Consider the following 26821-nt stretch of genomic DNA (forward strand, 5'->3'; position numbering starts at 1 on the left):
AAGTGTTGCATCTTTTTGACAACGGTAGTGCCACTGAAAGATTTTAATCAAAAATTGTGTTTAAAGATGATTTATCTGACTGTCACATGTAGAAGGAGGTGGCAGTAATTGGAAAAAGTAAGATCAACTAAAAGACCTGGCAGTGATTTTTATATGAGTCCCAAAGCAGGTTGGTAGCCATGAACTTGAAATGAAATACAGAAGAGACACTGGCAATTGAGTAGGTATATGTATGAAAAGGACGAGTCAGAGAGCCTAACTGAGCCGCCGAATTTCACAGGGGCCTGTATTCCTGATGAACATGTTGCTTAAAGGTTCAACAGTAAAATCATAGATCCATGTAAAGAGTGAATAAGTTAGTACTTACTTAACACAAAAGCACCAACCCATTCTACTTTAATGTTTACAGATTTTGAGCACAAACATCCCTAAGCTGCTCCCACACACGTTCCATGCTTTTTCACACGCGGGCATATTTACAACTATACCTAAGGATGGAGGGTGGAGATATTTACAGAGCCTGTACCAGGCGCCAGGCCCTCGGCCAGTTGCCAGGGATACAGAGATAAAAGACAGCCTTTGAGGGACTCACGAGCTACATCCTTCCTACAAAGTCAGCTGCAGCTTCAATGACACACACAGGCTGCTGACTTCCCACCTGCGTCTCCACTCCAGATGGCGCTCCTGCTTTCCAGTCTTCTCTGGGCATCCAGCTATGAGACTTCCTCACCTGGATGTCCATGGATTTATCCAAACAACATCTGCAACACTGGACACATCTCCTTTCCCTGGAACCTGCTCCTCCTCACGCAAGTTCCCATCTCAGAGAACGGTGGAAACACGTGACCCGCTACTGCCTCACTCCCCACACGATGTATCTTCAAGTTCTGTTGATTCCACTTCCCGGCTATTTCTCTTAGCCAGCCACCTCTCACGATCTGTGCCCTCTGGTGCAGGCTACCACCATCTGTTGCCTGCCAAGCTTCCTAAGTGGCCTCGTGGCATCCCAGCATGCTCCCCTCCCATCCACTGCCCACACAGCAGCCAGGGTGACCTTTCCAAAATGGATCTATGACTGAGTCACTTATCCGCTAAAACCCTTTAATGGTTTCCCACTGCTGTTAGAATAAAGTGAAAAATTCCTTAATATGTATCGCAAAGCCCTTCACAGCCTGGATCCCGCCCATCTCCCCATCCTCACTTGGCTCCTTTCTCCGCGCCAAGCACCAGCCACACAAAATTTTTCAGTTCCTCTAATGGTCCATGCTCTGACTCTCTTTGTGGCCCCCATATGTGCTATTCCTCTTGGTAGGAACACCTTCTCCCCTACCTGAAAATTCCCATGCCAAGGAATGATTATTCTGAGCTGAAAGGACGGACTCACATTGATAACGACCCTTATTCCATACTGCACATGTACAGCCCTCGATATCTGTTAAGAGTTTTAACTATATCCCTGTCACTATAATGACCATATTTTGCAAACCAAAATTCCAAAGAATAGAACTGAATTTTGGACAACAGGACTGTCTTGGAACATCTTGGCTTTATGTAAGTCCCATTTTGTGGCAGGGGACATTTAGAAACCTGGCCTTCCCTCCTTAGGGATAAGGGATTGTAGGGTGGTCCCAAAAAGGACAGAGGGCAACAGCTGCTGTAGGCACATGTCATGTAATGGGCTTGATATTTAGTCCAGTTTGTAGGGGTGGGATGTTCTGCTCAAGATGAACCTTATGGAGTCTTCTTACGCCTGCGCAATGAAGAGGTGCTAAAAACTAAACACACACACACACACACATACCCCTTCATGCTCCTTAGGAGTGTAAATAATCTTTGAGGCACTCAGAGGTAGCTCCCTCTCTTGAAGGAGGGAGGAGCAGAGAATCTCCAGCTGCCCTTACCTACCTTAGGACTCCCTTATTGTCCAAGAACAGAGTGTAATCTGGCCCTTTTTGGGGGCTGCATTGGGAACACCCACCCCATAAGGAGGAACAAGAGAAGCGGCTCTGGATTCAGAACGAATGGACGTGGATACCTAGATCAGTTCGAACCCAGAACTCCTGGGGCAAGTGGGCTAGGTTGTGGTGGAATTTGAGCACCCGGGAGGTATCCTGGAGACCCCAAGTGATGGACATCCTTGGTGCAATTTACCACAAAGGCAATGAAATGATCTTCTCTGGAAGATCCCTTGAGGGCATTATGCTAAGTGAAGTAAATCAGAAAGAGAAAGATAAATACTTATAACCTCACTTATAAGTGGAATCTAAAAAAAACTGAACTCACAGAAACAGAGAACAGCTTGGCAGTTGCCAAGCAGGTTGGGGGGGGGGGGCCAGTTGGGGGAGCGAATGGGCTGAAGGTACAAACTTTCAGTTATAAGATAAGTTCTGGGGATGTAATCACGTCATGGTGACTAAGGTTAACAGTACTGTATTGTATATTAAAAGTTGCTAAGAGAGTAGATCTCAAAAGTTCTCATCATAAGAAGAAAAATGTGTAAGTGTGAAGTGATGGATGTTAACTATGCTTATTGTGGTAATCATTTTGCAATACACACGTATATCAAATCATTATGTTTTACCTTGGACTAATACAATGTTATATGTCAATTATATCTCAATAAAACTGGAAAAAAAGGTCCCTGAGGATTTGTGAGTGGGTGGGATCAATATTGCCCAGCATCAGCTGCTAGAAGGTCTCAGACTGGTTCTCAACAGAAGTGTGTGATGGCCTGAGAGCCAATGAGGCGACAGCCGGCTGACAGTCCTTACTCTACTCACCTAGAGGGGGAAGTCAGCAGCCTCCTCACAGCCCCTCAGAGTTTCTAGCCCTTTTCATGGCCCTAACTTTCCATCTATTTCTAAACTCATCTGGTAATTATGGAAAAAGTAATGATTAACCGGGAGTTCGTGAAACCTCTTACTGATTTACTCAACACCACACAGTAAATAACAGGTAGAGAGTGAAACAAAAAAGCTATTGAGGAAAGATGGTTGGTACACTGTGCTGTCAAAAACACAGAAACAGAGGGCCGGCCCTGTGGCAGAGTTTGTACCCTCCACTTCAGCAGCCCAGAGTTCACCAGTTCAGATCCTGGGTGCAGACCTACACACTGCTTATCAAGCCATGCCGTGGCAGCATCCCACATATAAAAGAGAGGAAGATGGGCACAGATGTTAGCTCAGGGCCAGTCTTCCTCAGCAAAAAGAGGAGGATAGGTGGCGGATGTTAGCTCAGGGCCAATCTTCCTAAAAAAAAAAAAAAAAACATAGAAACAGAGGCAAGAAAGGAAAGACTCATGAGCTCATTGGCCCATGACAGTCAAGGACTGCTCCCTCCAATGTTATGATGTTCTCCAATTCTGACTGGAGCTACTGGAAGTTACACCAAATCACACTACGTCGGCATAAAGCCTCAGTGAGGAAAAAGTGGCTTCTGGACAGAGGAATGAAACACAGAATTAGGGCAACATGACCAGACCCAACTAACTGAGTGCCTTTGATAACACACTGGAAAGCAGAGTTGGGTTTTGAATCGACTGAAATCTTCCATAAAAGGAGTCTGAATGCAGGCTACATAACATCCAAAAACTCCCCGGAGAAATTCCTATTAAGTACATGGAAGGAGGAGTAAAGCAGTCCCATCAGGCTGGGCAGAGAACATTCTCTGCTTAGCGAACCTTTGCAGTTCTTGTGTCTAGTGCCAACTACCTGCATGTTCATACTAGACCCAGGCCCTGCACACAGAGGTGTAAGCATATTGAAAAATGAGCTAGACAGAGCCGGCAGTGCTGGGCAAGTCCTAGTCTCTCAAACATCAAAACCACAAGGCAAGATATTGAGAAGAGTATTATTTTTATAAAGTCCCTAACTGGTTATGAACCAATATTATGACCAACGTTACTCAGAGCAGTTATAGCAAAGTAGAGTGATGCTGTCTTTTCCATTAGCCTCCATCAATACATCAGCTAAAATCAAGAACAGGCTGACACACATCATGGGTGAATTTTGCTCTGGGACTGACACTGTCAGAGAAACCTCAGAACTTTAAAGTAAGTGTACAGCGATACGAGCCTTATTAGGAAATAAAAGTACAGACGGATAAGGTGACTCAACTCAAATGACACCTGCTCCCAGAGACCTCCCCTGACAAGCCACAGTACTGAACTCCCTTTTTCTCAATGCGGTAACCTCCAGTTCCTCTGCAACATGGTAACTTTGATAACGATCAAGGGATCTGGTGAATTTGTGCACGGGTTTGTCCCTCCTCCCTGGGTGAATTTAGATCCCAGAGAGGGGAGCTTTGCGTGGTTCATTCCTCTGTCCCTAACACCCACAGAGGGTGGCACAGAGGGAGCCCTCAATGACATCTGATTGGTTATCTTTCCAACTTGCCAAAGGACAAAGAGTTCAATTTTCTGTGATTGAAGTCTTCATGGAGTCCTAAACCAGCATTCACATTAATTCATCAAAACATCACGTACTGGGGGGCCGGCCCTGTGGCGCCGCAGTTAAGTGCGCACATTCTGCTTCGGCGGCCCGGGTTCGCTGGTTGGGATCCCAGGTGCAGACGTGGCACTGCTTGGCACGCCATGCTGTGGCAGGCGTCCCACATATAAAAAGTAGAGGAAGATGGGCACGGATGTGAGCTCAGGGCCAGTCTTCCTCAGGAAAAAAAGGAGGATTGGCAGCAGATATTAGCTCAGGGCTAATCTTCCTTAAAAAAAAAAAAAATCACATATTGGAATGGAAAGCCTTTTCATTATCGACGTAATATTAATTAAATTCATACCTAGAGGGAAAGTGGTCTGAAGCAACACAGCTGCAAGTGCGGGCCATAGACCAACGGCATCAGCATCTCTTGGCAGTTTGTTAGAAAAGCAAAATTGGGTCCTGCCAAAGACCCAGTGAACCAGAATATCCAAGGGCGGAGCCCAGAAATCTGTGTTTAATAAGTTTTCCAGGCGACTTTCTGTACCCTAGAGTTTTGAGTAACTGTTATTCAGAAATAAAAGTGAGAATAAACAAGAAATGTCATAAGGACGAAGATGTTGCCAAGGACAATTGGCACATTCTTGCCGTCATTTAGATTTAAAAAATCAGGAAAGAGGAGGAGGATGAATTATGGCAAAATTACACGCATGAGGGGCTGGCCCCGTGGCCGAGTGGTTAAGTTCGCGTGCTCCGCTGCAAGGGGCCCAGTGTTTCGTTGGTTCGAATCCTGGGCGTGGACATGGCACTGCTCGTCAGACCACGCTGAGGCAGCGTCCCACATGCCACAACTAGAAGGACCCACAACGAAGAATATACAACTATGTACTGGGGGGCTTTGGGGAGAAAAAGGAAAAAATAAAATCTTAAAAAAAAAAAAATTACACGCATGAATATGGCACTCTGAATGCATGCCCATGGATGCCAGCAAATAACCGCTCCACATTCTGTTCCTTGAGGCTTCCCAGAGCTGAACAAACCACCAGCAAGTGGACCACACTCCCTGCATACAAAACTCTGCCTATGCTTGGTTTCCCTCTCCTTCCCAGGGCCAGTACCCTCTGTGGCTCTTTCTAGGAATCCTTCTAACAGAGGACTGACCAGGCCGACTGAGCGAAGGCAGCCAGCGGGGAGGAGAGGCCTACCGTGGTTTAGATGCCTGATGCAGTCACTCAGCAGGGTGCTGAACTTCTTCTGGTCAGCGGCCTCAGCGAAGCAGAAGTAGCCATGTCTGAGGAATGGCTGCCACAGGAACACCGGGAAATCCTTTGGCAGGACCACGAAGGGCTGAGCGTTCTCCTTCTCATTGGAGGCTAAAGAAATATTGAAATCACAAAGACATTTTAAAATGTGTGTATCTTTTATTCAAAATACTCATTTCAGGCCGTGGAGGTAACGCTCTGGGGCAGGCCATGGGATGGAAGTGTGGTGCCAGGCGTCTTCCCAGGGAGGGGGAAAATGAGAGATGGGGCCCCTCTGCCAGCTCACCTGTCTCACCCCATCAGGTGGTCTCACCTCCTACTCGGCAGGGACAACCAAGGCCATGAGACACAATCTTTCCCAACTTCTTCACTCAAAATGATGAGCAAACAGCGCTCACTCTTCCCTACTGGCCTCTTCAGGCTACCCTGTCCACCTGTGCAGACTCAGCCTCACTCTCCCCACGGCTCCCCTCCACCAGGCCTGCTCTCGGCCACGCACTCTCTCCCTCCTCCATGTCATGGCCACACCAGCACTTGCTGTCATCATGCCATCAACCTCTATTTCAGCTCAGTCTTGTCGCTGCCCCACCAGTCCCAAAACGCATTGCTGAGGCCACTACTGTCATCCTAACTGCCAACCTGGCTGCTTCTTCATCACCTATCCTTTGAACCTGATCTGAAACATCCCATGTTGCCAGCAACCCCTTCTTTTGATGACATTCTCTTCTCGACTTCCAGGGGCATCTCTTTCCCAGTGTCCTTCGTGCTTGTTAAGAATTGTTTCTTCTTTGTCATCGTTAATGGCTCCTCTGCCCCTTCTCTCCATGCCCCCGTTAGCGCTGGTGTTTGCCCCGTTCTGTGCTGGTTTCCCTCCACTCTCAGTCTCTACTCTCTCTAGCATGGTGACCCATTCTGTGACTTTGCACATTGTTTCTGCAGTTCATATCACCTTTTCCTTCTTCCCTTCCATCATGGTTTTGAAAAGAAAATTCTCATTCATCTTACAAAAGTCAGTCCAAAATCTGCCTCCCCTGCCACCACAGAAAGAGTTGGGTGCTCCCTAACTTGTTCTCCCAAAATACCGTAATGACCTGTTTCCATGTCTGGCACCGACACTCAGGGTGGGCGAGCAGACTGAGATAAGCTCCCCAACTGGTTCTCACATGGTTCCCCTCCCCAAGAAGCAGAACAACTGCCCCAGAGCTCCGAGAGCATGGAGACTGCATCTTACATCTCTGTATCCTTAGTCCGTGGCAAGGTCATGGAACCTAGCATGTGTTCAACTGCAGTTTGTCGAATGAATACGTGTGCTACATTGTCCTAGGAAATTTTAAAAGCCTTAAACAATGAACTTTTCCCTCTTTCCTCAAAATCAATTCCAGCAAACTCATGTTAAACTACTATTCAGATTCCCTACCTAAAGTTTATCCCCTTCCATGCATTCCAATTATGTTATATTGCACTTGGTTAAATGAGCCCCAGCCTATTTCTAGAGTCATGAAGAACAAGCAAAAAAAAATTAGCTCTGTACTCCCTGCCTACATAATGGGTACCAATCTCAGGGAAAGGAAGGGAAGGAGGACTCTCCAAGAGTTTATAGTAAGCACTGGGCATACTAAGAAATGGAGCGTAACCATAATGGAGGCTCCAGAAACTGAGTCTTGCTGCTGGCAAATTAATAAACCAAGATTGGCTTAGAGAAAGAATAGATTTCTTGGGCATATATGGGAGCCCTGTTTCAGTGTCCTGAAATCTGAAGGTAACAGAGTAGAATGCACTGGAAGCACAAACTTTGGCCCATCAGTACCTAGCAAAATGCCCGGCACATCATAACATAAGAATGAATCAATATATGAATGAACAAATAAATGAATGAATGGTGGAACTCTGTAGCAGAGACTTCGAGTTGTAACGCATTATCTATTCTCTGATTCTTTCCCAGTAATAAAATCCCTGACTTTTAGTTAAGCAAGTGACTGCAGAGAATAAAGACTACATTTCCGGCCTCCATTGCAGCTTGGTGTGCCACCACCACTAAGTTCTGGCCAGTGGGATGTACATTGAAGTGGCAGTGAAACTTCCTGGAAGTATCCTTCAAGAGAGGGAGTGTCTCCACCTCCTCCTCTATTCTCCCTCCTGCTGTCTGGAATGAGAAAGCCATGGCTGGTGCTCCAGCAGCCACCTTGGACTATGTAAACAAGGGCCAAAACCTGGAGATAAAGGGGGGAAAGCTAGAAAGACTCCCTGACATTTATGGAACTGCCATACCAGCCCTGGACCTAATATCCAAATATTTAAAACCTTATGTATTTAATTTGAGTTTTTTGTTGTGTGTAGAAAACTAGATTCTAACTAGTAAAATGCCAAATAAATGAATCACTGTAGTAAAATGTGGGGGCATTTTTGATATGTCATCTTAGCAGACTATTGTATAAAGAAAACATATTTATTAATAAATCCCTAGTGATTATCCTCAAGTGAGGTTAATTCCTCCCATCTTTTATTGTGCCTTTATTCTTTCCAACAGAACTATATCACACAGTGAGTGCTTCTGTTAACATGGTTTCGTGAAACAATTCTCCTTGCCCTTTCCAAGATGTCACCATTTTGTGCAAACAACTGAAAGCAACATTGACCCTTTGCATTTAAAAGCTACAGCAAGCCCCATAAAATTCACTCCTATTAACCTCTGGTTATCTCTCATTTAACCTTTTACAACAATTTTCCGGATGCCATTAGCCTGCATTTTTTCTGAGTTGAGTTACAAGGATATCACAGATGATCTAGTGTAGAATATTCTATTTTTAAAAACTCAAAGGCCACACCATACAATAAAAAAAGTCACTGAACTACCCCAGCTGAAGCCCCGAGCCAAATGGCACTAGTCACACAGGGCTTGTGTTTTTTATTCCTTTTCATTCCTTATGATATGATTTCATCAATAAATCAATAAATATATTGTTTGTTCTGACTGGTTTCATTGGAAAGTTCTTTTGGAGAGGTTCTGAAGAGTCAAGATGTTGGTATCCCCATTTCTAGCATCAGCTTCAGAGCCAAGATGACATATAAGCAGATGTTGAAAGAAAATATGATAATATGTACAGTGCACATAAAGTGTTGCTTTAGCTTGGATTACTCAGTAATAGTTTGTTAATCTAGGTTTATGGTCCATGTACTAATCCTATCATGGGGTTATTAAAAACACTATGCTAAGCATTCTGTAGCAGTTGATAAAATTATTATATTTTTCTCCATAAATTCCAATGAAATGATTAGACCCATTAATAAGAACCAGGGCTCTCTTCAAGAAACCAAGTAATTGCTGGGTGGCATGATTTACACAAAGCCAGATGGAGTGATTACATTATCCACAGTTCATGAATCTCTATGAAATGTGCTGTCTGGTCTATATATTATCCATTACTTTCTCTACATGGAAAGACTGAAATGAATGAGAATCAAAGTATGTTAGACCTGGAAAGATCCTTCTAGATTTTCTAGTTGAGGGCCCCAGAGTTAGAGAAACAGAAACCAGAGAGTTTGGGCAACTGCTAGAGAAAAACACTTGATAAAAATCTAGTCTAGAACTAGATAAAACTCTAGCCTCCAAATTCTCAGTTCGATGCTCTTTCCATGGCTGCATCCAACTACTATTTATAGATATGCTAATTAATGCCATGCTTTTTTACACAGCAGCTATGAGTTACTGTAATGCTTGTTCAAAGTACTTTGTCGATTCAGGATATTTTATTGCATATCACCCTAAAATTAGAAAAATAATATTCCCTGACAGGTCCAGGCTTGCTTACTGAAGGATGGGATTGCACATTTCACAGACTGGGTCCTGCCTATTTATTTCTGCTGTCCTGTGTACTGCTATTAACGCTTGTGATCTGTTCCAAACCCTCAGGATGTCTGACAAATGGTACATTTTCCATGTGCTAGAAGCACAGTAACTGACTTATATATTACTGACTGTGATTTAAAATAATAGAAGCGGTACAGTGTTTACCTAAATTAGAGAAATTACATCTTCCGTTTGTCTATGGAGAATGCGTGCGCATCCCAAGGTTTCTCAACCTCGGCAACTATTGATATTTTGTCAGATAATTCTTCATTGTGAGGGGCTGTCTTGTGCCTTACAGGATACTTAGCAGCATCACGGGCCTCTACCCACTGAATGCCTGGAACACCATCCCCCCAAGTTGTGACAACCAAAAATGTCTCCAGACACTGCCAAACGACCCTGCAGAATGAAATCCCGTTCCCCCTGAGAACCACCAGTCTAGCCAAACAAAGCAAGTTTAGGAATTTTGCCTTGGGAAAGAATGCTCAGCCACTCACCAATGGGGTCTGGGAAATGCCGATCAGATAATAAATTGTATTCTTCTTCTGATGTTACTACCTTGCCACCAGCTGGAAGAATTCGGCTTTTAGGAGCAGCTCCTCTCTGATAGGCCTGGGAAAGGAAAAACGTAAATGAGTGATTTTTTTTCCCATTTGGATTTTTGGAAAATATCAGGAATATTAGAAACTGACAGACAGACCCAGACACATACACGCAGAGACAGCAATTCCTACACTATGTCATTGAGTAAGAGCCATTTATTTAAAAAATATATTTTGCATACTTGCAAGGTGTCACTTTAGGACTTTGGTGTGATGGTTACCACACAGTAAATCACAGTCCCTAATCTCAGAGAGATTCACTGTAGGGATGTTTCTCAAATGGGGAAAATGTAATCGCAGTAACTTCTAGAAATTCTGCATCACACTTACCATATCAGATGGCAGCACCTGAATCATTCTAATAACCACAAGGATGACGACACCTACAGACATTTACTGCAAAGATGCTTGGAGACTGATGACTAATGAGACTGTGGGACTCGTAACTACAATTAGGGTTGCCATGGATTTTCACCAAAAACATAAAAATGTTGCCATGATAACATATGCCACCACTGCCCTCAGACCTGAGACTGTTTTGCAGTAAAATGATCTGGGACAGAAGTACAGAATCTATGACATCAACACAAATTCTGGCCAGCAGACAAAAAGCTCTGCTGTTTGGGAAATGTCAAAGATTTGCAGAGCAGTGCTAAAGAACGCAAGCTGTTTGTTAAGCCGATAAACCCACAAGGACATACAGATAAGATAAAATGTAAGTATGTGCATCTGATGGGAGGGCTTAAGTCAAGGCAAAATTTTGAGACTAACAAACTAAAAGCAAGTTGAGAATTGAAACCAAGAAACTATGGGGCTCAAAATCTAGAGTGTCTTCTTGGGAATAATTAAAATAATGTTGCTCAGGGCAAGAAAATCAGAATAACAATAATACATTCTGCATCAACAAGATAGTGACTGAAGAGAGTCAAACAAAAGAAACTCTTATATCTAAGAAGGTTATTTTCACACTTGCAAGAACCGCTAATCACTTGCTTAAGCACAACAGAGAAGAAACTGAAGTTGTGTGATTTTGAGAAAGTCTAGGAGCAGTTTGATTCAGACTGGCCTCAAATCTGAATTGTCTTATTTGTTATAACAAGCTTCAACCTTGGCTTTTATAAGCATTATATATTTAATCCTCAAAGCAGCACTATAAATTAGTTATCATTTCCATTTTATAAATGAGAAAAATGAAGCCCAAAGAAGGTAAATAACTTGCCAATGGCCCAGTGGTGAGTAGACAAAACCAGGATTCATTCCTGGATCTGTGCAGCCCCAGTGCAAGCATACAGGAAGTGGGAAGTGATTATCCAATGAGAATGATTCATTTTTTCCTGCTTAATTACCAGCCGAAACTGGACTTGCAGTAAAACAATAGGCAATTTATAGGTACCTAATGTATAATTCTCAGGTGTAATTAAAAAAAAATACACCTTTCTATAAATCAAAAAACAGGATATTATTAAAACTTTGAGGAATTATGGCAAGCTGCATGGGCATTTTCTTTAATCCCCACTTTTTTTTAATGTTTGGTTATAAATTTAGTGACCATATTTTAACAACCTGAACAAGTTCATTCGAAAAGGATGAGCAAAGCAAAGAAAGCAGTATTGTCCACAAATTGCAAGTTGAGGCAGCAAGCTTAAAAAAACGAAAAGAGGAAAAACACCAAAATTTGATTCAAAATGAAACTTCAGTTAGTGCCAAGTGTGGTGAAAACCTCAATAAATCCAAGAGCAGGCTCTGAGTGTTTTCCGCCAATCAGTTAGTAGAAATCATATCGACAAGTGCAATTTGGGTTCTGCTGGCGCTTGGCACTATGCTGAGCGCCTCAATGCATTCATTTCTTTAATCCTCACAACATGGAGGTGAAGGGAGCATACTCACTGTTTTCTAGCTAGCCTGTGGAATAAGTCTGCACTATATTTTATTTCTATTTTCCATCAGAAATGGGAAGGAAACATTGGTCTGCCAGCCTGAAGCCTCTTCCTTATGCTTTAGCCTCAGGCATCTCGCTCAGCGCAGCCCTGGAGGTTGTTCTGACTGCTCTTGAACTTAGAGTCAGGAGAGCAGAGTTTTAAATCTGTTACTATGTTTAACTGGCAAATAGTAACTATTCATCTCAAAGGGAGCTTGAGAATCTATGTGGACGAAATGTGCTTACAGTATGAGATCTGGAAAGAACCAATGGGATCATTCAGCCTAACGCTCTAGTTTAACTGAGGCTTGACCTAAACTGTAGTTTTCCAAATTCACTGCCCAGTGTTCTTTCTCCTATACCATGTTACCTCCCTACTTAGGGAAAGAAATAAATACTGAAGTCCTCCAGGTGTTAGGCACTTTACATACATTATCTCATTCTCTCCACATTTTACAGACAAGGAAAATAATGAGATAACCAGGAATAAGCGAAGAAAATCCCTAAGTGGAATAAAGTATGTGAAATGTTCTGAATTCCTAGGATCCCATGCAAACTCAATCATAATTTTATTAAATAACTCCTCAGCCACCTATCATATAGGAGGCTTAAGAGTGGGAAGACATGGAGACACACAGCAGAGAGGGTGAGATATCAAGGAGGTGACTCAATGGTCATAGGAAAGGCTCCTGCACTGGTCACTCGGTATAAACTTCTATTTTCATACTCACTTGCAATTACTTGTTCAAAGTCTGTCTTACCCACTAGACTGCAAGCATCTGTCTGATCTACTGCTAAATGCACAGAACCTTCTATACCACTTATCATATAATTGGCACTCAATAGATATCTGTCAAGTGAAATGAGTACCTGCATGAGTGAGTTCTTATTGAATCAATCAATCCTGAGGGTAAGGGCATGCCAATCAACCCAGCCAATGTTTAAGAATATTGCAAGAACCTATGGTAACAAGGAAATGTCTCACCTCTTTGTTCTCATAGCTCTCCACAGCAAAATCATTTTTAACTACAATGTATCTCTCCTTCCATTTCTTTATATCTTCAGCAAACTGGGATAGCTCTGCTTCATACAAAACAGTTCCAGGCTCCAGTGGTGGCTTAAAGAAGATGAATACAATTAACCGTCACAACAAAAGATCACACACCTGTGCTACCACCAGGTCTATCCATGGTATTTCAAGGAATATTTTAGGAAACTGTCTTGTGCTGAGATCCTGGGGAAATTCTTGCTTCCTTCCCTCCCTCCACACTTCCCCTTCCTTCTCCTCCTGACCAAATACAAATATCTGTCTTATTGGTATTTTTGTGATTTCCATCTCCCTCCACTATGCTACCGGAGCAGAATCATATGGTAGAAGGGATTATAGTAATAAATTTCTGCCTTATATACATGTGGCACTTAATAAATCCTTGATAAACTCCTATGGGAGAGAGGGAGTGAGGCAGTTAAGTACACGTTGTTGACGTTTATCATAACAGCCTGAATATGAAATAGGACCCAGGCTATAAACACTTAACCCATCCCCATGCTTCTCAAGGAGACCACGTTTGCTCTCTGGTTAAAGAACAAGCAGGCAAGCCAGCAAACCTGTGTTCTACCTCTTCTACTTAAAAGTTCAAGGATTTCTCATTAACCCTGGTGACATATGTGCTGCAGGGGAGTCTCTGTTAGATTTCTTCTTAGGTCTTGCATTGGGCCATCTGTGTGAAGGATAGTTCCCATCCCGCCTCATGGTGCAATTTCCATATTATCTCACAATATAGCAATGAGCCTCCTGTCTTTCACATGTCACTGAATTTACATCTATATTCCCTTTATTAAAAAGCCATAGTGCCTTTAGAAACTCATCCCTCCACTTTCAAGCAAAATTTACATGAACCATACAGAGAAGATAGATACGCTAATCTTTTTAAGAATCGTCTAAGGGATCAAATAAATACCCTCACGAAGTCCAGGGCTTAATGTTCTATCCTGAGAGATAATGAGGCATTTGCAGACTTCAGTCGTCTCTTTAAACGAGACTGAATCCACATACAAGCTAAACTTCACAGTTCTTATGTAGAGCACTTCTTAAACCTGGGCCTCTTAAATCAATGGATATGGTTGTTAAAAATGGAGCCTCACCCTAGACTTGCTATATCAGAATCTCTGGGGGTGTGGCCAGAATTTGCATTTTTATGAAGCTCTCTAAATTTTGAGAATAACTGTTTTATGGAGATAACAATCGTTATCCTACATACTCATGCTGCTACATCTATTCGTCTACCTAAGCTCTCAGTAGTATTTGACCCATTTGTCACTCTGTCCTTCTAGAAAACCCCTCTTTATTTGCCTTCTGGCACATTACGCTTGCTGGATTTTTCCCTTACTGCACAGGCTATTTCTTCTCAGTCCATCTTGCTGGATTCTTCTCCTTTTTCTGACCTCCAAATGGTGGAGGCACCAGGGCTTGGTCATGGAATTTCTTCTTTTCTGTCTATCTTCTCCCTCAATTATGTCCTCTGGCTTTAAAACCAGTTATAAACTAACAACTCCCAAATTTCTATTCTCCAGCCTCAGCCTCTCCATCGAACTCCAGATCAGAACATTCAACTACCTACTCAATATTTCCACAGCTGTATGTCAAATAAGCACTTAAACTCAACTTGGCCAAAAGTGAACTCATAGTTCCCATCTACCTCTGACTCTTCTATGTGAGTAAAAGGCAACTCCATCCACTTATTTGCTGAGGCTAAAAACCAAGAAGTCATCACTGAGTTCTCTCTTCCTCTATTATCTCCTATTCATCTTTCTTTGTCTATTATCTCTCTGATGAATCCATCAGCAAGTCTGTCATCTCTATTTCAAATACATCTTGACTTGGACCTTTCCTCACAAGTGCCACCACCACCACCCTAGTCCAATTTGCCATCATCCTTCTCTTGGACTGCTACCGTGTCTTCTTCTTTAGTCTCCAATTTCCCCCCTTGTCCCTCCCCATAGTCTATTCACTATAGAGAGGAAAGAAAGATCGCTTAAAATTGTAAGTCACCCTGTATTCAATACCCTCCAATAACTTCCTATCCATATTTAAAATAAAAACACTTATCGTGGTCTACGGGTCCCTACCTGTCACTCTGCAGTCATTTCTCATCCCTTCTCCCTTGTTCAAACTGCTCTCAGCACTCTAGCCTTCCTGATGTGCTAACAACTGCTGCAGAGTTTTTGCACCTGCTCTTCCACCTGCCCAGAATACTCTTGCCATAGATATTCACACAGTCTACTCTTATTTCACTCTAGTTTCTATTCAAATGTGATCTCCATAGAGGGCTTCTCTGACCATCTTCTCTAAAATAAAACTTCTGCCTTATTTTTCTTTGTAGTATTTATTATCATGTGATATTCATTAGTTTATTTGTTTATTGCCTGTCTCCTACATTTGAATATAAACAAGAAGCAGAGAATTTGTCTTGTTCCCCAGTTGTTGGAATACGGCCTGGCACATAATAGGTGTCAACAAATAGTTGTTGAGGTTGTGGGTAATTATTATAATGGAGCAAAGGAGAAAGAATAAGTTAGAGAATTAGAAGAGAAAATCATATTTGATCAATGACCAAAATAAAAATGCCCATAGTATGAGGCACTGAAATTATGACTTTTTTTAATTGAACTTCACTACAGCAAGTCAAATTTCCTCATATAAAAGAATCAATGTGGGAAAAACATAAAATTAAATCATGCTAGTTTTCTTTTTATATAGATTATACCACCAGCAAGATCTAACTTCCAGGCATATAGAGTTTTTTGAACATGAAATGATTTGAGAACAGATTTTTTTAAACTGCCATTCAAATTACGGTTTATGTCAGAAACTTTATGAGTTATAAAGCCCTCATAAGTGGGAGAAATATATAAACCAAATGTCCATGAGTTACCTTGGTCTTCAAAATCTGTGATGTGAAATCTCTTTGCTGTTCCACTTCACTGCGTACATGATTGCAGAAAGCCACAGAGTACTGGCGACTGTAGAAGGGACTGAAGTTTTTGATAGCAGCCTCAGTTTTCCCTGGAAAAATATGAAAACTAGAGTTGAAAAGCGTAACCTCTCTCACAGAATAGACATATATCTACATAATTCTATAAACACCCCTCCAGTCTCCCGAACACCACCGTTTCCCAGGCATGTGTTATTAGCGCACATTCCCTGAGAACTTTGATACCTGCTGCACAGGGCTTTGTCACTTCTTCCCCTTCTGGCATCATCCGGAGAGACTTTTTGGTCCCTATGAACCACTCATCCAGTAAACAATAGAATTTTTCTTTATTTTATGTCAACAACCCATTGCCACGGCCATGAATTCAACCATCCTCCTAACCCTTCTACAGCTGCCATTCTCCCTCACCCCGTTCTCCACTTCAACTTGCTCTTCATTACCATCTACCACCAGCCATTCAACTCCTACACAACAGTAATCCCGGGGTCCACCATGTCAACTCCGCACACACATCAATCCATTTTGCTTCAGATCCCTGAGACTCCACCTCTAGTCTTGCTGATCCACAGCCCTGGATAAAATCAACAAACTGTTTCTTTTAGTTCTGCTCTTATGTTTCCAGCTTAAAATTTTTTGTGACTCAAAGCATTATATAATTACCACGAGGTAGAGAGAAACGCTTTGGTTTAAGAATCTAGAGACCCAAGTTCTGGTCCCAGTTCCAGCGAGACAGAAAATAGCTGTACCACCTCCATCAACTCACTCATTCTCTCCGGGCTCCAGGGTCCCTAACTATAAAGGAAGGTGCTCACTAGTCCATGCCTTTCTTGGAATCTATGTGACAATGAAGTGTAACCCTGGAAGTACAGCTGCCTCACAATAGTGACCAGCAACTGCCATACGGTCTTTCAGCACCGGAAGAAAATAAAGCTCTGGATCAGCTGTATTGGGGGAGCTGAAGACTCAAGATGGAGAGAGGGAGAAACCGACACTGAGAATATTCTTTAGGTTTTCCAACCCGTGCTTAGCTTTAGAGAGAATGGAAGTTGCAAAGGAGGGAAAGGAGAAGGAGAAATAGGAGAGAAAGGGCAAAGGAGCAATCTGAAGCAGACCAGAAATCTTCACATCCTTTCACGGACTTGCTACAGAGCATAGAAACAAATACAGGTCCCCCTGACTGTGCTCACAAGGAATGACTGCTCGTCCTTGGAATAAGATATTAGCTCGAGAAAAAACACACCCGATATAACATTCCAAAATATTTTTAAATACTTTCATGTGCACTTGGCATAATTTTTGTTTTCAAATTTGATATTATAGTCACAGAGAAATATTAAAATATAACTTACTGGCAAGATTTGTTTAGAGCTATCATGCATGGAAAATTTCAAAAATTAGGAAAGAGTTCTAACCATAAAAATGGAATAATATGAGAACTTGAATCCATAGCTGCCAACTTCCTTTTTTAAATTTTTAATAATTTATTTATTGAGGTAACATTGATTTATAACATTATATAAATTTCAGGTGTACATCATCATACTTCGATTTCTGTGAAGACTACATCGTGTTCACCATCCAAAGTCTAACTGCCATCCATCACCGTACACATGTGGTCTTTTACCCCTTTCACTTCTATACCTATGAACTAATAGCCCAAAACACCCATGATGTATAAATATTCTCCGAATATGGAGAATCTTACTTTAGCTCCGGTATTTAGGTCTCACAATATGTATGAGGTAAAGGGAAATTCTTGCTTATTCTAACATCAATGAAATGACATTTTCTGGTCATATTTATGGGCTTTAATAATTATTACTTGCAAGGTGCTCTGAGACCGACTAATAATAAGTTCTGTAGAAATGCAAATAAAAGCTCCTATAATTTGAATCAGGTATGCTCTTCCTTGCTCTGTGAGTTTATGGTATTACTATTAATCAGTATTTGCATAATACTTTAATATACTCTGGCTTTGTAACTACCTAATTGGTTATTACTTTTATTAGCTTTTATATACTACATATGATGTAAAATTCTACATCCTTGTCTATAATTTTCTTACATAGGAGGGGGACATCTCTGAGAATTCCCACAATGGGAAGAATGTCTCATCTCACTGAAACATATAAACAATTAACAAAACTTGCCCTTTATGTCTAAGTGACCACTATTTTGTCAATCAGAAGAGAAGCTTATTAATTTCTGATGCTAAGTTTTGCGCTCTTGCAAGCACTTGGATTTAAATGAAAGGAGGTGGATGTCATTTTATGATGAGCTCTACAAAGCTTTGAAACCTGATTTCCTGCCACATCACAAAGCCTGACTCAAGGAAGCCCTGCTTCTACTAAGATGCTAAGCTGCCACCACTCCCTCCCAATGTATGAGAAATATGCTTCTGTGATTTGAATATCTACATATGGTACCATCAACACGTCATCCACCAGGCAGCATTTATAAAAAAGGGATTACAACTTCCTTGGGTAATTAACTTAATGACTCGTTCAGAATGTGAATAAAACAGCTAGTTTTAGGGTTAAATCACAAGTTCTAGGAGGAAAAGAATCTAATGTGATTCCCAAGATGAATGTAGATTTTAGATTAAGCCTATCTAAAACACAATAAAGGAAGGCCCCATGTAGGAATCTTGACAATTAGAGAAAAGCCTGGTGTTGGGGCAAAGTACTACTGTGGTTAGGAAGATGGACTGGAGTCAGACAGACAGCGGTTTGGGTCCCATCTCTGCTACTTACCAGCAGTGGAACCTCATTCGAGTTGCTTCCCCTTGTATAAAATGAAGATAAAAAGAAGAGCAATCTCATAGTGTTATCGTAAGAATTACACGAAAGACCGCAGTAAAGCGTTCAGCTCTATAGCTGGCGCATAGACAGTGTTCGATAATCCATAGTAATTAAATCAATGATGATAATGGTGATGATGGAGCAATCAAGCCAACACCAGGGGAAGGTCCTTAAGCTGAACTAAGGAATCAGGGAGAAGCCAAAAGCAGTACTTTTAACTGGGACCATCCTGCCCAGCTGCACACGGCACAGCCGCCCCACTCACTGCAGGCTCGAAACAAACAACCTACACCTTCACGGATGTTTCAGGAGCACTTCCCAGCACGTAAGAGGCCCTCAGTGCATCCTTGAATTAAAACCAACTAAATACAATATTAGCATTAATGGGCCGAAGCAAAAAGCATGCGTTAGTAGCTGTGTTACACTGAGTCTCTCTCTCTCTGACCTTCAATTTTCTCACCTATTAAATGTGGTTAATAATGTGCCCATTTTCACAGGGTTTTCTGAGGATTAAACGAGATATTCTGCAGGTAAAAAAGTACCTAGAGCAGCGCCTGATACTTTGGTTCCTCAATAAATTTGACTATTATTACTATCATTTAATATTCCACCGTGAAAACATTCAAATAAGTGGATCAGCCACAGGCTCCACATAAAACAACCTCAGCTGAAACCAGTTTGTTTGTCACAGTTTTCAAGATTCTTGAGTATCGAATTGCCTTCATCCTCCCCTCCATTTAGTATCACATTCCTTTCCCTAAATTGTTTGTAAAACCCAATGCCAAGTCTTTCACCAAAAACAGGTTACTCAATTATAGAAAGACCAGAACCAAAGGAAGGGCTTCTTCCCCATTTTGGTTGTGCCAGCATTTTTGGCACAGGCGTATTTCTTCTAAACCTATTATTATTGCAGTCTGTACTGGGCATCGTGTTGGTACATCTAACTTGACAAGGCTGCTCATAACACCCTTCAGGGTAACCATCACTAAAGCCAAAAGAAGCCCTTTCAACAGCTCTGTCCACAACACTTTGTTTCAGTTTGATCTTGTAAAAGTAAGAAAAGTATTTTCTGGCCCTTTTAAAACCATTTGAATTCATACTGACTCAGAAACTCAGCACTATCGTTTGATTCCTTCTCCCTCACTCCCATATTCAATCATCAGATCTCGTCAGTTCTATTTCCACAATATTTCTTAAATCCATCCCCTTTTCCCATCCCAATCACCCCACCTTCAATCAAGTATTTATTATCTCTCAACAACATTGTAAAAGTCTCTTGACCTACCCTAGCTCAGCAGAGCAAAGGAACTTACTAGCTCTCAGCTCTAAAAGAGAAACAAAAGAGTCAAAACTAGGGTGGGAGAGGGGAGTGCCAATTCTGACACATAGATCCTAGAGGGTTCTGGGTAATAAGCCAAAGTTTGGTCTGTGTGGCAGAAGAAGATTCTGGGAAGTGGCCAGAGTGAGTCCAGGGCTGAAAGAGCTGAATCCAAGCTGGCACCATGGTCCCACTCGAGAGAAAGCCAGCACAAGTTACCATGGCCCAGATGTTGAAGTGAGGAACCGTCCTTCAGAACCAAGTCTAGCCATTAATGCTTCTAGGGAACTTTTGAAAGCTGTAAGAAGCACACATGAAGAGGCAGAATCCTCGGTGTCCTGGCCCAATTTCACTTGACACATTGCGGCAAGACCATGTCACTACCTTCGTAAAAACCTTCAACAGTCCCCGCTGCCTTGAGCAGTAACCGCTTAGCCTAGCACCAAGGGCCCTGTGATCCGGCCCCAACTGTCCTTATTTCCTACCTCTGCTGCTCAAACGAAACCTCCTTGTCCTCTGTACATGCCCATGCCCTCACTCGTCCTTCCTCCCCTAAATACCCTGCCAGCCCCTTGCAGACCCTTCAAGGCAAGACGGCAATCCCAACCTAAGAAGAAGCCATTTTGGCTTTCCCCAGCTGGAAACAATCTCACCTTCTTTGGCATTCTCCCCAAACCCTGCAACACTTTTGCTACAGCTGTTTAAAGATAGCTTATCTCTCCTTCAAGGGTATACCATACTTATGTACTCAGCAAACATTTGTTGAATGAATGAAAGAATAGCTGAGTAATATTTAAAAGAGTAAAGCAAATGACAATGCATTATAACCATGAAACTCATGCCAATGCCCCAACAAAGGAGAAAGGTACAGTTCTCAGATTGAATATTTATTATTAAAAAATATCCAGTCTCCAAACTCATTTGTTTTTAAAAACATCAGACTCTTGCAAGTTAATTTCTTTTATGCTTTTAGATGAATTTGTCCATGAAACTATACATGGGGAATTATTTACAAACTAAAGTCTTTCTCAGTTTATTTTCCTTGATCAGTCTGTAAACACGGGAAACATATAAGGGTCTAGATAAAACATATGAAGTCTGAAGAATGTGACAGATCTGTATATTTTCTCATTCTAGAAAGTTCTTTGTTAACTTTCCAGTTCTGTAGTGGCTCAACTCAAATCTACTCTTTATCAATAGTTTTATTCCTTGAAAGATATTGTTTATAGTGGATTATTCCTAGTTCCTCATCATTCCCAGCGTCAACACAACTATGAGATATTCTAAAATCTTCTCTGAAATATTCAGATGCCTTCCTGTTTCAATCACTTTTAGAAAAGTGGCTCATAAGTACAGAAAGATATAAAAAATCCAAACACTACTTTTGCTATATTTCCTTCTAATCTTTTCTTATAATTTTTTTAAATAGTTGAGACAATAATATTTTGTATGCAGTCTTATTTAACAATTCATGTTTGGTTTTTCCTATGACATTGCCAAAAACAAAAATCACAATCTCCAGATGTTATATTTTTATTGTTACTATAAAGGAGAACTATATAGAAACAAAAAAAATGGGTTTATTTTAACAAAGTGGCTATTTCCTGGGAACTGAGGCAAATCCACAGAGATGAGAGGATTAACTAGGCCTAGGGCACAGCTTCTCAAAAATTGTTGAGGTTTCAGGTGAAGATTAATTTTGGGGAACAAGAGGAGAGGCTCGAAAAAATAAAGTATTTTTAATATTTATAACATAGAGTATAATGTTCGCTGTTATTTATTTCCCTCAGAGTTTCTCGAATTAGGAAAGTTTAAAAGCCGTGATGAATTATAACATTAGCTTTAGTCTCGGGTTCCTAAGCACCATCACTTTGCACCTCAGGGTGGAGAAATCAGAAATCCCAATTCACAGTACAAAGGTGCAAAAATCTAATTACACAGAATCATGCCCAAGGTCTCTCTCCTTCTTCTAGTAAATGCCTTAGAGAATGGGGAGAAATTGGATTCTCCATAATTGAACTAAATGGTGTGTTTTATTTTTTTTAAGCACATTTATTACTGGTGCTGAGTGACAGGTTTTCGAATAGACTCTGCTAGAAAAAGTCAAAACTTCTTCATGGGCAGCCTTGACGCCAATAGGTCCCTGCACCCTACCAGGAGGAAACTTCACTTAGAGTTAAAAATAAGAGCCATATAAACCAACTTAAGTTCTCTGGGATTTACTTCAGATATTAATTCACAGAAGAGAGACATACAAACACACTCCCAAAGATTTATATTAAACACATCAAAGTCATGCCAAGACCTCCCTGGACTCAGAAAGCATCTGGATAGAAAGCTGACAGGCTTAGGAACACCAATAGAACAGTGTCCTCCTTTCCAAAACTCACACTCAAAGAGATGCAAAACTCTGAGTTAAGCTTATAACGGACTTGCCTTGGACAGTTAGAGACCCTCAATTTTCCCCAATCCCTGTTCTAAAAGCAGGCCCGGTATCTTTAATATGGCCACAAGGCTTAGCCCCTTAAGGGCATTCAATGAATCCATGTGTACTTGCAGATTCTATGTAAGGGACCAGGCACCAGCTCCAGTGGGTGAGCAGAGGCAAAAACAAGGTTTTCTACAAATGACCACAGCCACTGAAATAAACTGAGGCTCCCACCTGCACTAGTATTTAGTAGAACGATACTTTTATAGGTTCACCTAAGTGAGAGAAATGGGAGGAGCCATTAAGGGGGGGAAAACACACTACCATTTTATAAGTTACAATTCCCACTATCTTATTCTATGGAAAAATAAAAACTTCACCGTGGTCAGCAATTCCACAGAACAGCTTTCTGGAACTGTAAGACTTTAAATCTGGCCTCTTCTTTTTTAGAGGAAGAAACCAATAGTATTAGAAATATATCCATGCCAGTGCATTTATGCATACATCTTTCTTTAGCCATAATTAGATGGAAGCTAACTTTACATTTTCTTCCATTTCATTTGGAAAAAGTGCTTGGAAATTTTCAAGATTATTTTGCCATTACCTCACAGCATGCCTCCAATTTTCTCATGACACATCTGATGAGAATAAATCTTGTTTATTTTGCCACTTCTCTAAGCTGTCTAATATCCACCAAGGAAGCTGCAGATTGCCTGTCTTTTTCTTTACAAAAATGAGAGGGAAGAGTGTGAAAAAGAAAATTAAGCCAATCTGACACAGCTGCTTTTCCAGAAAGCATCACAAGAACTGTGAATTCAGAAGAAATAATAATATTTTTGCCCATTAACCAATCTTTTTTGGTTTGGAAGAAAATATATAACTGAAATTTAAAAGCTGAGATAACAAGATTCCGCTTGCTCTGAGTCTCACTATAGTTATCAATTTTTTTCTGCACATATTATATCAGAGGCTCTCAGATGATTCCAAAATCCTAAAAATATTCTTTGCTTTCAGATTGCAAATGCAAATGAACACAATATGCTCATTAAAAGGAATCAGGTCAGGGGCCAGCCCTGAGGCCTAGTGGTTAAGTTCAGCTTGCTCTGCTTCAGCAGCCTGGGTTTGGTTCCCGGGCGCCGGCCTTCACTGCTCCTCAGTGGCCATGCTGTGGCGGTGACTCACATACAAAATAGAGGAAGGCTGGCACAGGTGTTAGCTCAAGGCAAATCCTCCTCAGCAAAAAAGAAGAAAAGAAAAGAAAGAAATCAGGTCAGATTTTAAATAAACTGGGCGACAAGCCTAGGAAATTTACTAAGTGATTTCCCTTCCAACACAATAGGTTCTCTGGTGTCTCCTCTGGATTTCTCTTTTATTTTCTTATGTCCTTTCCTTTTTCTTATTTCATTCCACTTTTCTTCTCTCTGCACAGGAAGGATATTTGTTTGAAATCTTTCTATTATTGTTTCTAATTCTTCTCTTCAGGAATTTATGCCACTAATGTAAAAAAAGAAAAAAGTGCATTTCTAGAGAACTGTATTTGGGGCCCCGATATGCTGTGTTTTGTTAGTCTAGGGATAGGAGTAACAATAAGACGGAGTGAACTTGGCTAGAAAATGAAAGGAGGCATTGCTAGGTTTGGGAGGGTCCAGGAAAAACTTCGTAAACTATTCAACACTTCTGTAGGCCAGCTGACTTTTTGAAACTATTTACAAGGCCAATAAAGTGCTCATTAGTGAAAATTATTTTTGCATGCTCTAACTGATCCTCACAAGAATGTTAAGAACTGCCAAAATGGTTCTGACCCCTGTCTACTTGATTCGGTCAGGCACTGCCTCTCTGAAAACAGTTTTCTTGATAAGAACCCAAACATCTCCAATAATATAGTCTGACCTTGCATGGTGGAAAATACACCTTATCACGCAGTCCGATTTTGCTTTTTCGACAGTCTAAGGATTGCCAGACACTGGATCAGTTTATCACTAAGTTAAAAAATTCTTGAGTAATGTACATTAGTGAAAAATTATCTGAAAGCTATTGTAGGTGATGCTCTAAAAACAGAGACAGAAAAAAAACCCCACAAAACCCCCCCCATTAGTACTAACTAGTTAGATAGTACCAGGTTCTTTAAAGTCACCCCTTTTTTCTGTGGAAATTGCTCTTTTGTGGAGTTCATGTGGCACTTCACCAGTGTGCTGGAGACTCATAAGATTAGCTCTCCTTGGAGTTCGAGCCTCCTAGGTGAAATTCACTTATTCCAAAGTTGTCATTATATGCACCAACATTAAATATGAAGTACAACTGTTAATAATAGAGACTCCCTTCCACAATACACCTATGAAAGCAACTTGAGTTCATCTGGACGCTAGCACAGACAGGCCAGTGCCAATAACATTCCAACTCCCAGAGATGAACGAAGAGATCGAAGATTACAGACCTCTAGAGCTGGATGGGATCATAATGGTCATCTCCAGCCCTCTCCTATTTTCAGATCAAGAAATTAATTAGCCCATAGTCACAAAACTAGTTAGTAATAGAACATTTATGAAAAACTTTGAAAAATCTATGTCAATGGTTTTCATAGGTTTTTTCTTTCTGCTAATACTACATTATTATTATGGAGAAATTCAAGTACTTTTTTTTTTATTAATGGAGGAATGTAAGTACTCTTCAATAAGTACTAATGTGATAATAAAAACCGCATTGTCAAGAAGCCTTCTGAAATGTTCTTAAATTTGGGTAAAAGATGTTGTAATGGTTAACTTTGTGTGTCAACTTTATGGGGCCATGGGGTGTCCAGATATTTGGTCAAACCCTATTTTGGATGTGTCTGTGAGGGTGTTTCTGAATGAGATTAACATTTGAATCAGCAGACTGAGTAAGTGCTTGCTTTCCCTAATGTGGGTGGGCCTCATCCAATCAGTTGAAGGCCTGAATAGAAAAAAAGGCTAAGAGAGAGTTTCCTCTGCCTGACTGCCTGGGGCTGGTGCATTGGTCTTTCCTGGCCTTCGAACTTGGATTGAAACATCTGCTCTTCCTGGGTCTCTAGGCCCCTGGCTTTTAGACTGGAACTACACCATCAGCTCTCCTGAGTCTCCGGCTTGCCAACTTCAGATCTTGGAACTCGTCTGCCTCCATAATTGTGTGAAGCAATTCCTTATTTAAAAAATCTCTCTCTCTCTCTGTCCCTTTCTCTTTATATACGTAAATATACACACACACACATCCTATTGGTTCTGTTTTTCTCTGGAGAACCCTGAATGATACAGATACAATAAATTGAAATACATTGTTGAGCCCCAACACAATTATCAATTTACTTCGTTTTACACATATTAAACTGTTGGATCAGTAACAAGTTAAAAGCAATGCAAATGTCTAGTGCTTCAACGTAATGAGCTCTAAAATTTAGAATCAGCATGCCGATGTGCTTCGGAAGACACTCTGAAATATGGGGAATCTCTATTTAAAACATTCCACTAAGCGATTTATGAAGGGCAGTAAAAGCATTTGGCTCAACTTCATCCCACTTGGCAGAGGCTGCCAGCAAGAAGGCAGAGACCCAGCAAAGCTCTGGGCGCCAGGGAAACGGGCTGACCTCATCCGAGTACCCCTTAATCTCATTCAGGTGTTCCAATTAAGTGGCATCACTGTCTCAATTAAGGCTGCAGTCTTTGCTGGCTAACACCATTAGGCTCCCTGGGAAATGCACTAATTAAGTAGATTTTCTTATCTACTGACTAAGAATCTGTTTTGCACAAAATCAAGGTTAAAAGATACCGCTATGGACCAGCCCACCATCTACACGATATTCGAAACGTCTTTAACAAAGTATCTCTAGTCTCTTCTCTGTAGCCTACTTAGATGAGCCAAGAGATGAGATACGTTGAGTTATAGACCACAAATAACAAGGGTTTTGTGTATGCATGTGTTTTCTTCAATTTTAAGCTATTTCAAACATACAGAACTGTAAAGTGAATAATATATATCCCCACCATCCAGCTAAACAAAATCTCAACATTATGCCATATTTGCCTCAAAAAATTTTTAAACAAAATACTACAGCTACATTTGTAGCCCCCTCTACCCTATGCCACAACACAGCTAGGTACCCACTATGCTCAAAGTGCTTATTCCTGCAAGTCATATTAGACTCTTACAACATACGTTATGTATCCAGACATAATTAATAACATTGCCATGCATATTTTCAAACTTGAGTC

General features: G+C 41.1%; 1 protein-coding gene across 1 annotated transcript in view; it reads right to left on the reverse strand.

Annotated features, from left to right (window-relative positions):
• Window positions 1-26821, reverse strand: part of NIBAN1 (niban apoptosis regulator 1) — a 143391-nt gene that overhangs the window by 65724 nt on the left and 50846 nt on the right. Inside the window, exons 2-5 of the mRNA XM_005609788.4 lie at window positions 15995-16125; window positions 13045-13176; window positions 10037-10151; window positions 5636-5803 (exon numbers count right to left, since the gene is read on the reverse strand). Coding sequence (XP_005609845.2) covers window positions 5636-5803; window positions 10037-10151; window positions 13045-13176; window positions 15995-16125 — 546 coding nt within the window. The remainder of the gene's footprint in view (window positions 1-5635; window positions 5804-10036; window positions 10152-13044; window positions 13177-15994; window positions 16126-26821) is intronic.

This window comes from Equus caballus, chromosome 5, assembly GCF_041296265.1.
Source record: "Equus caballus isolate H_3958 breed thoroughbred chromosome 5, TB-T2T, whole genome shotgun sequence".
In the NCBI taxonomy this organism is placed as follows: Eukaryota; Metazoa; Chordata; class Mammalia; order Perissodactyla; family Equidae; genus Equus; species Equus caballus.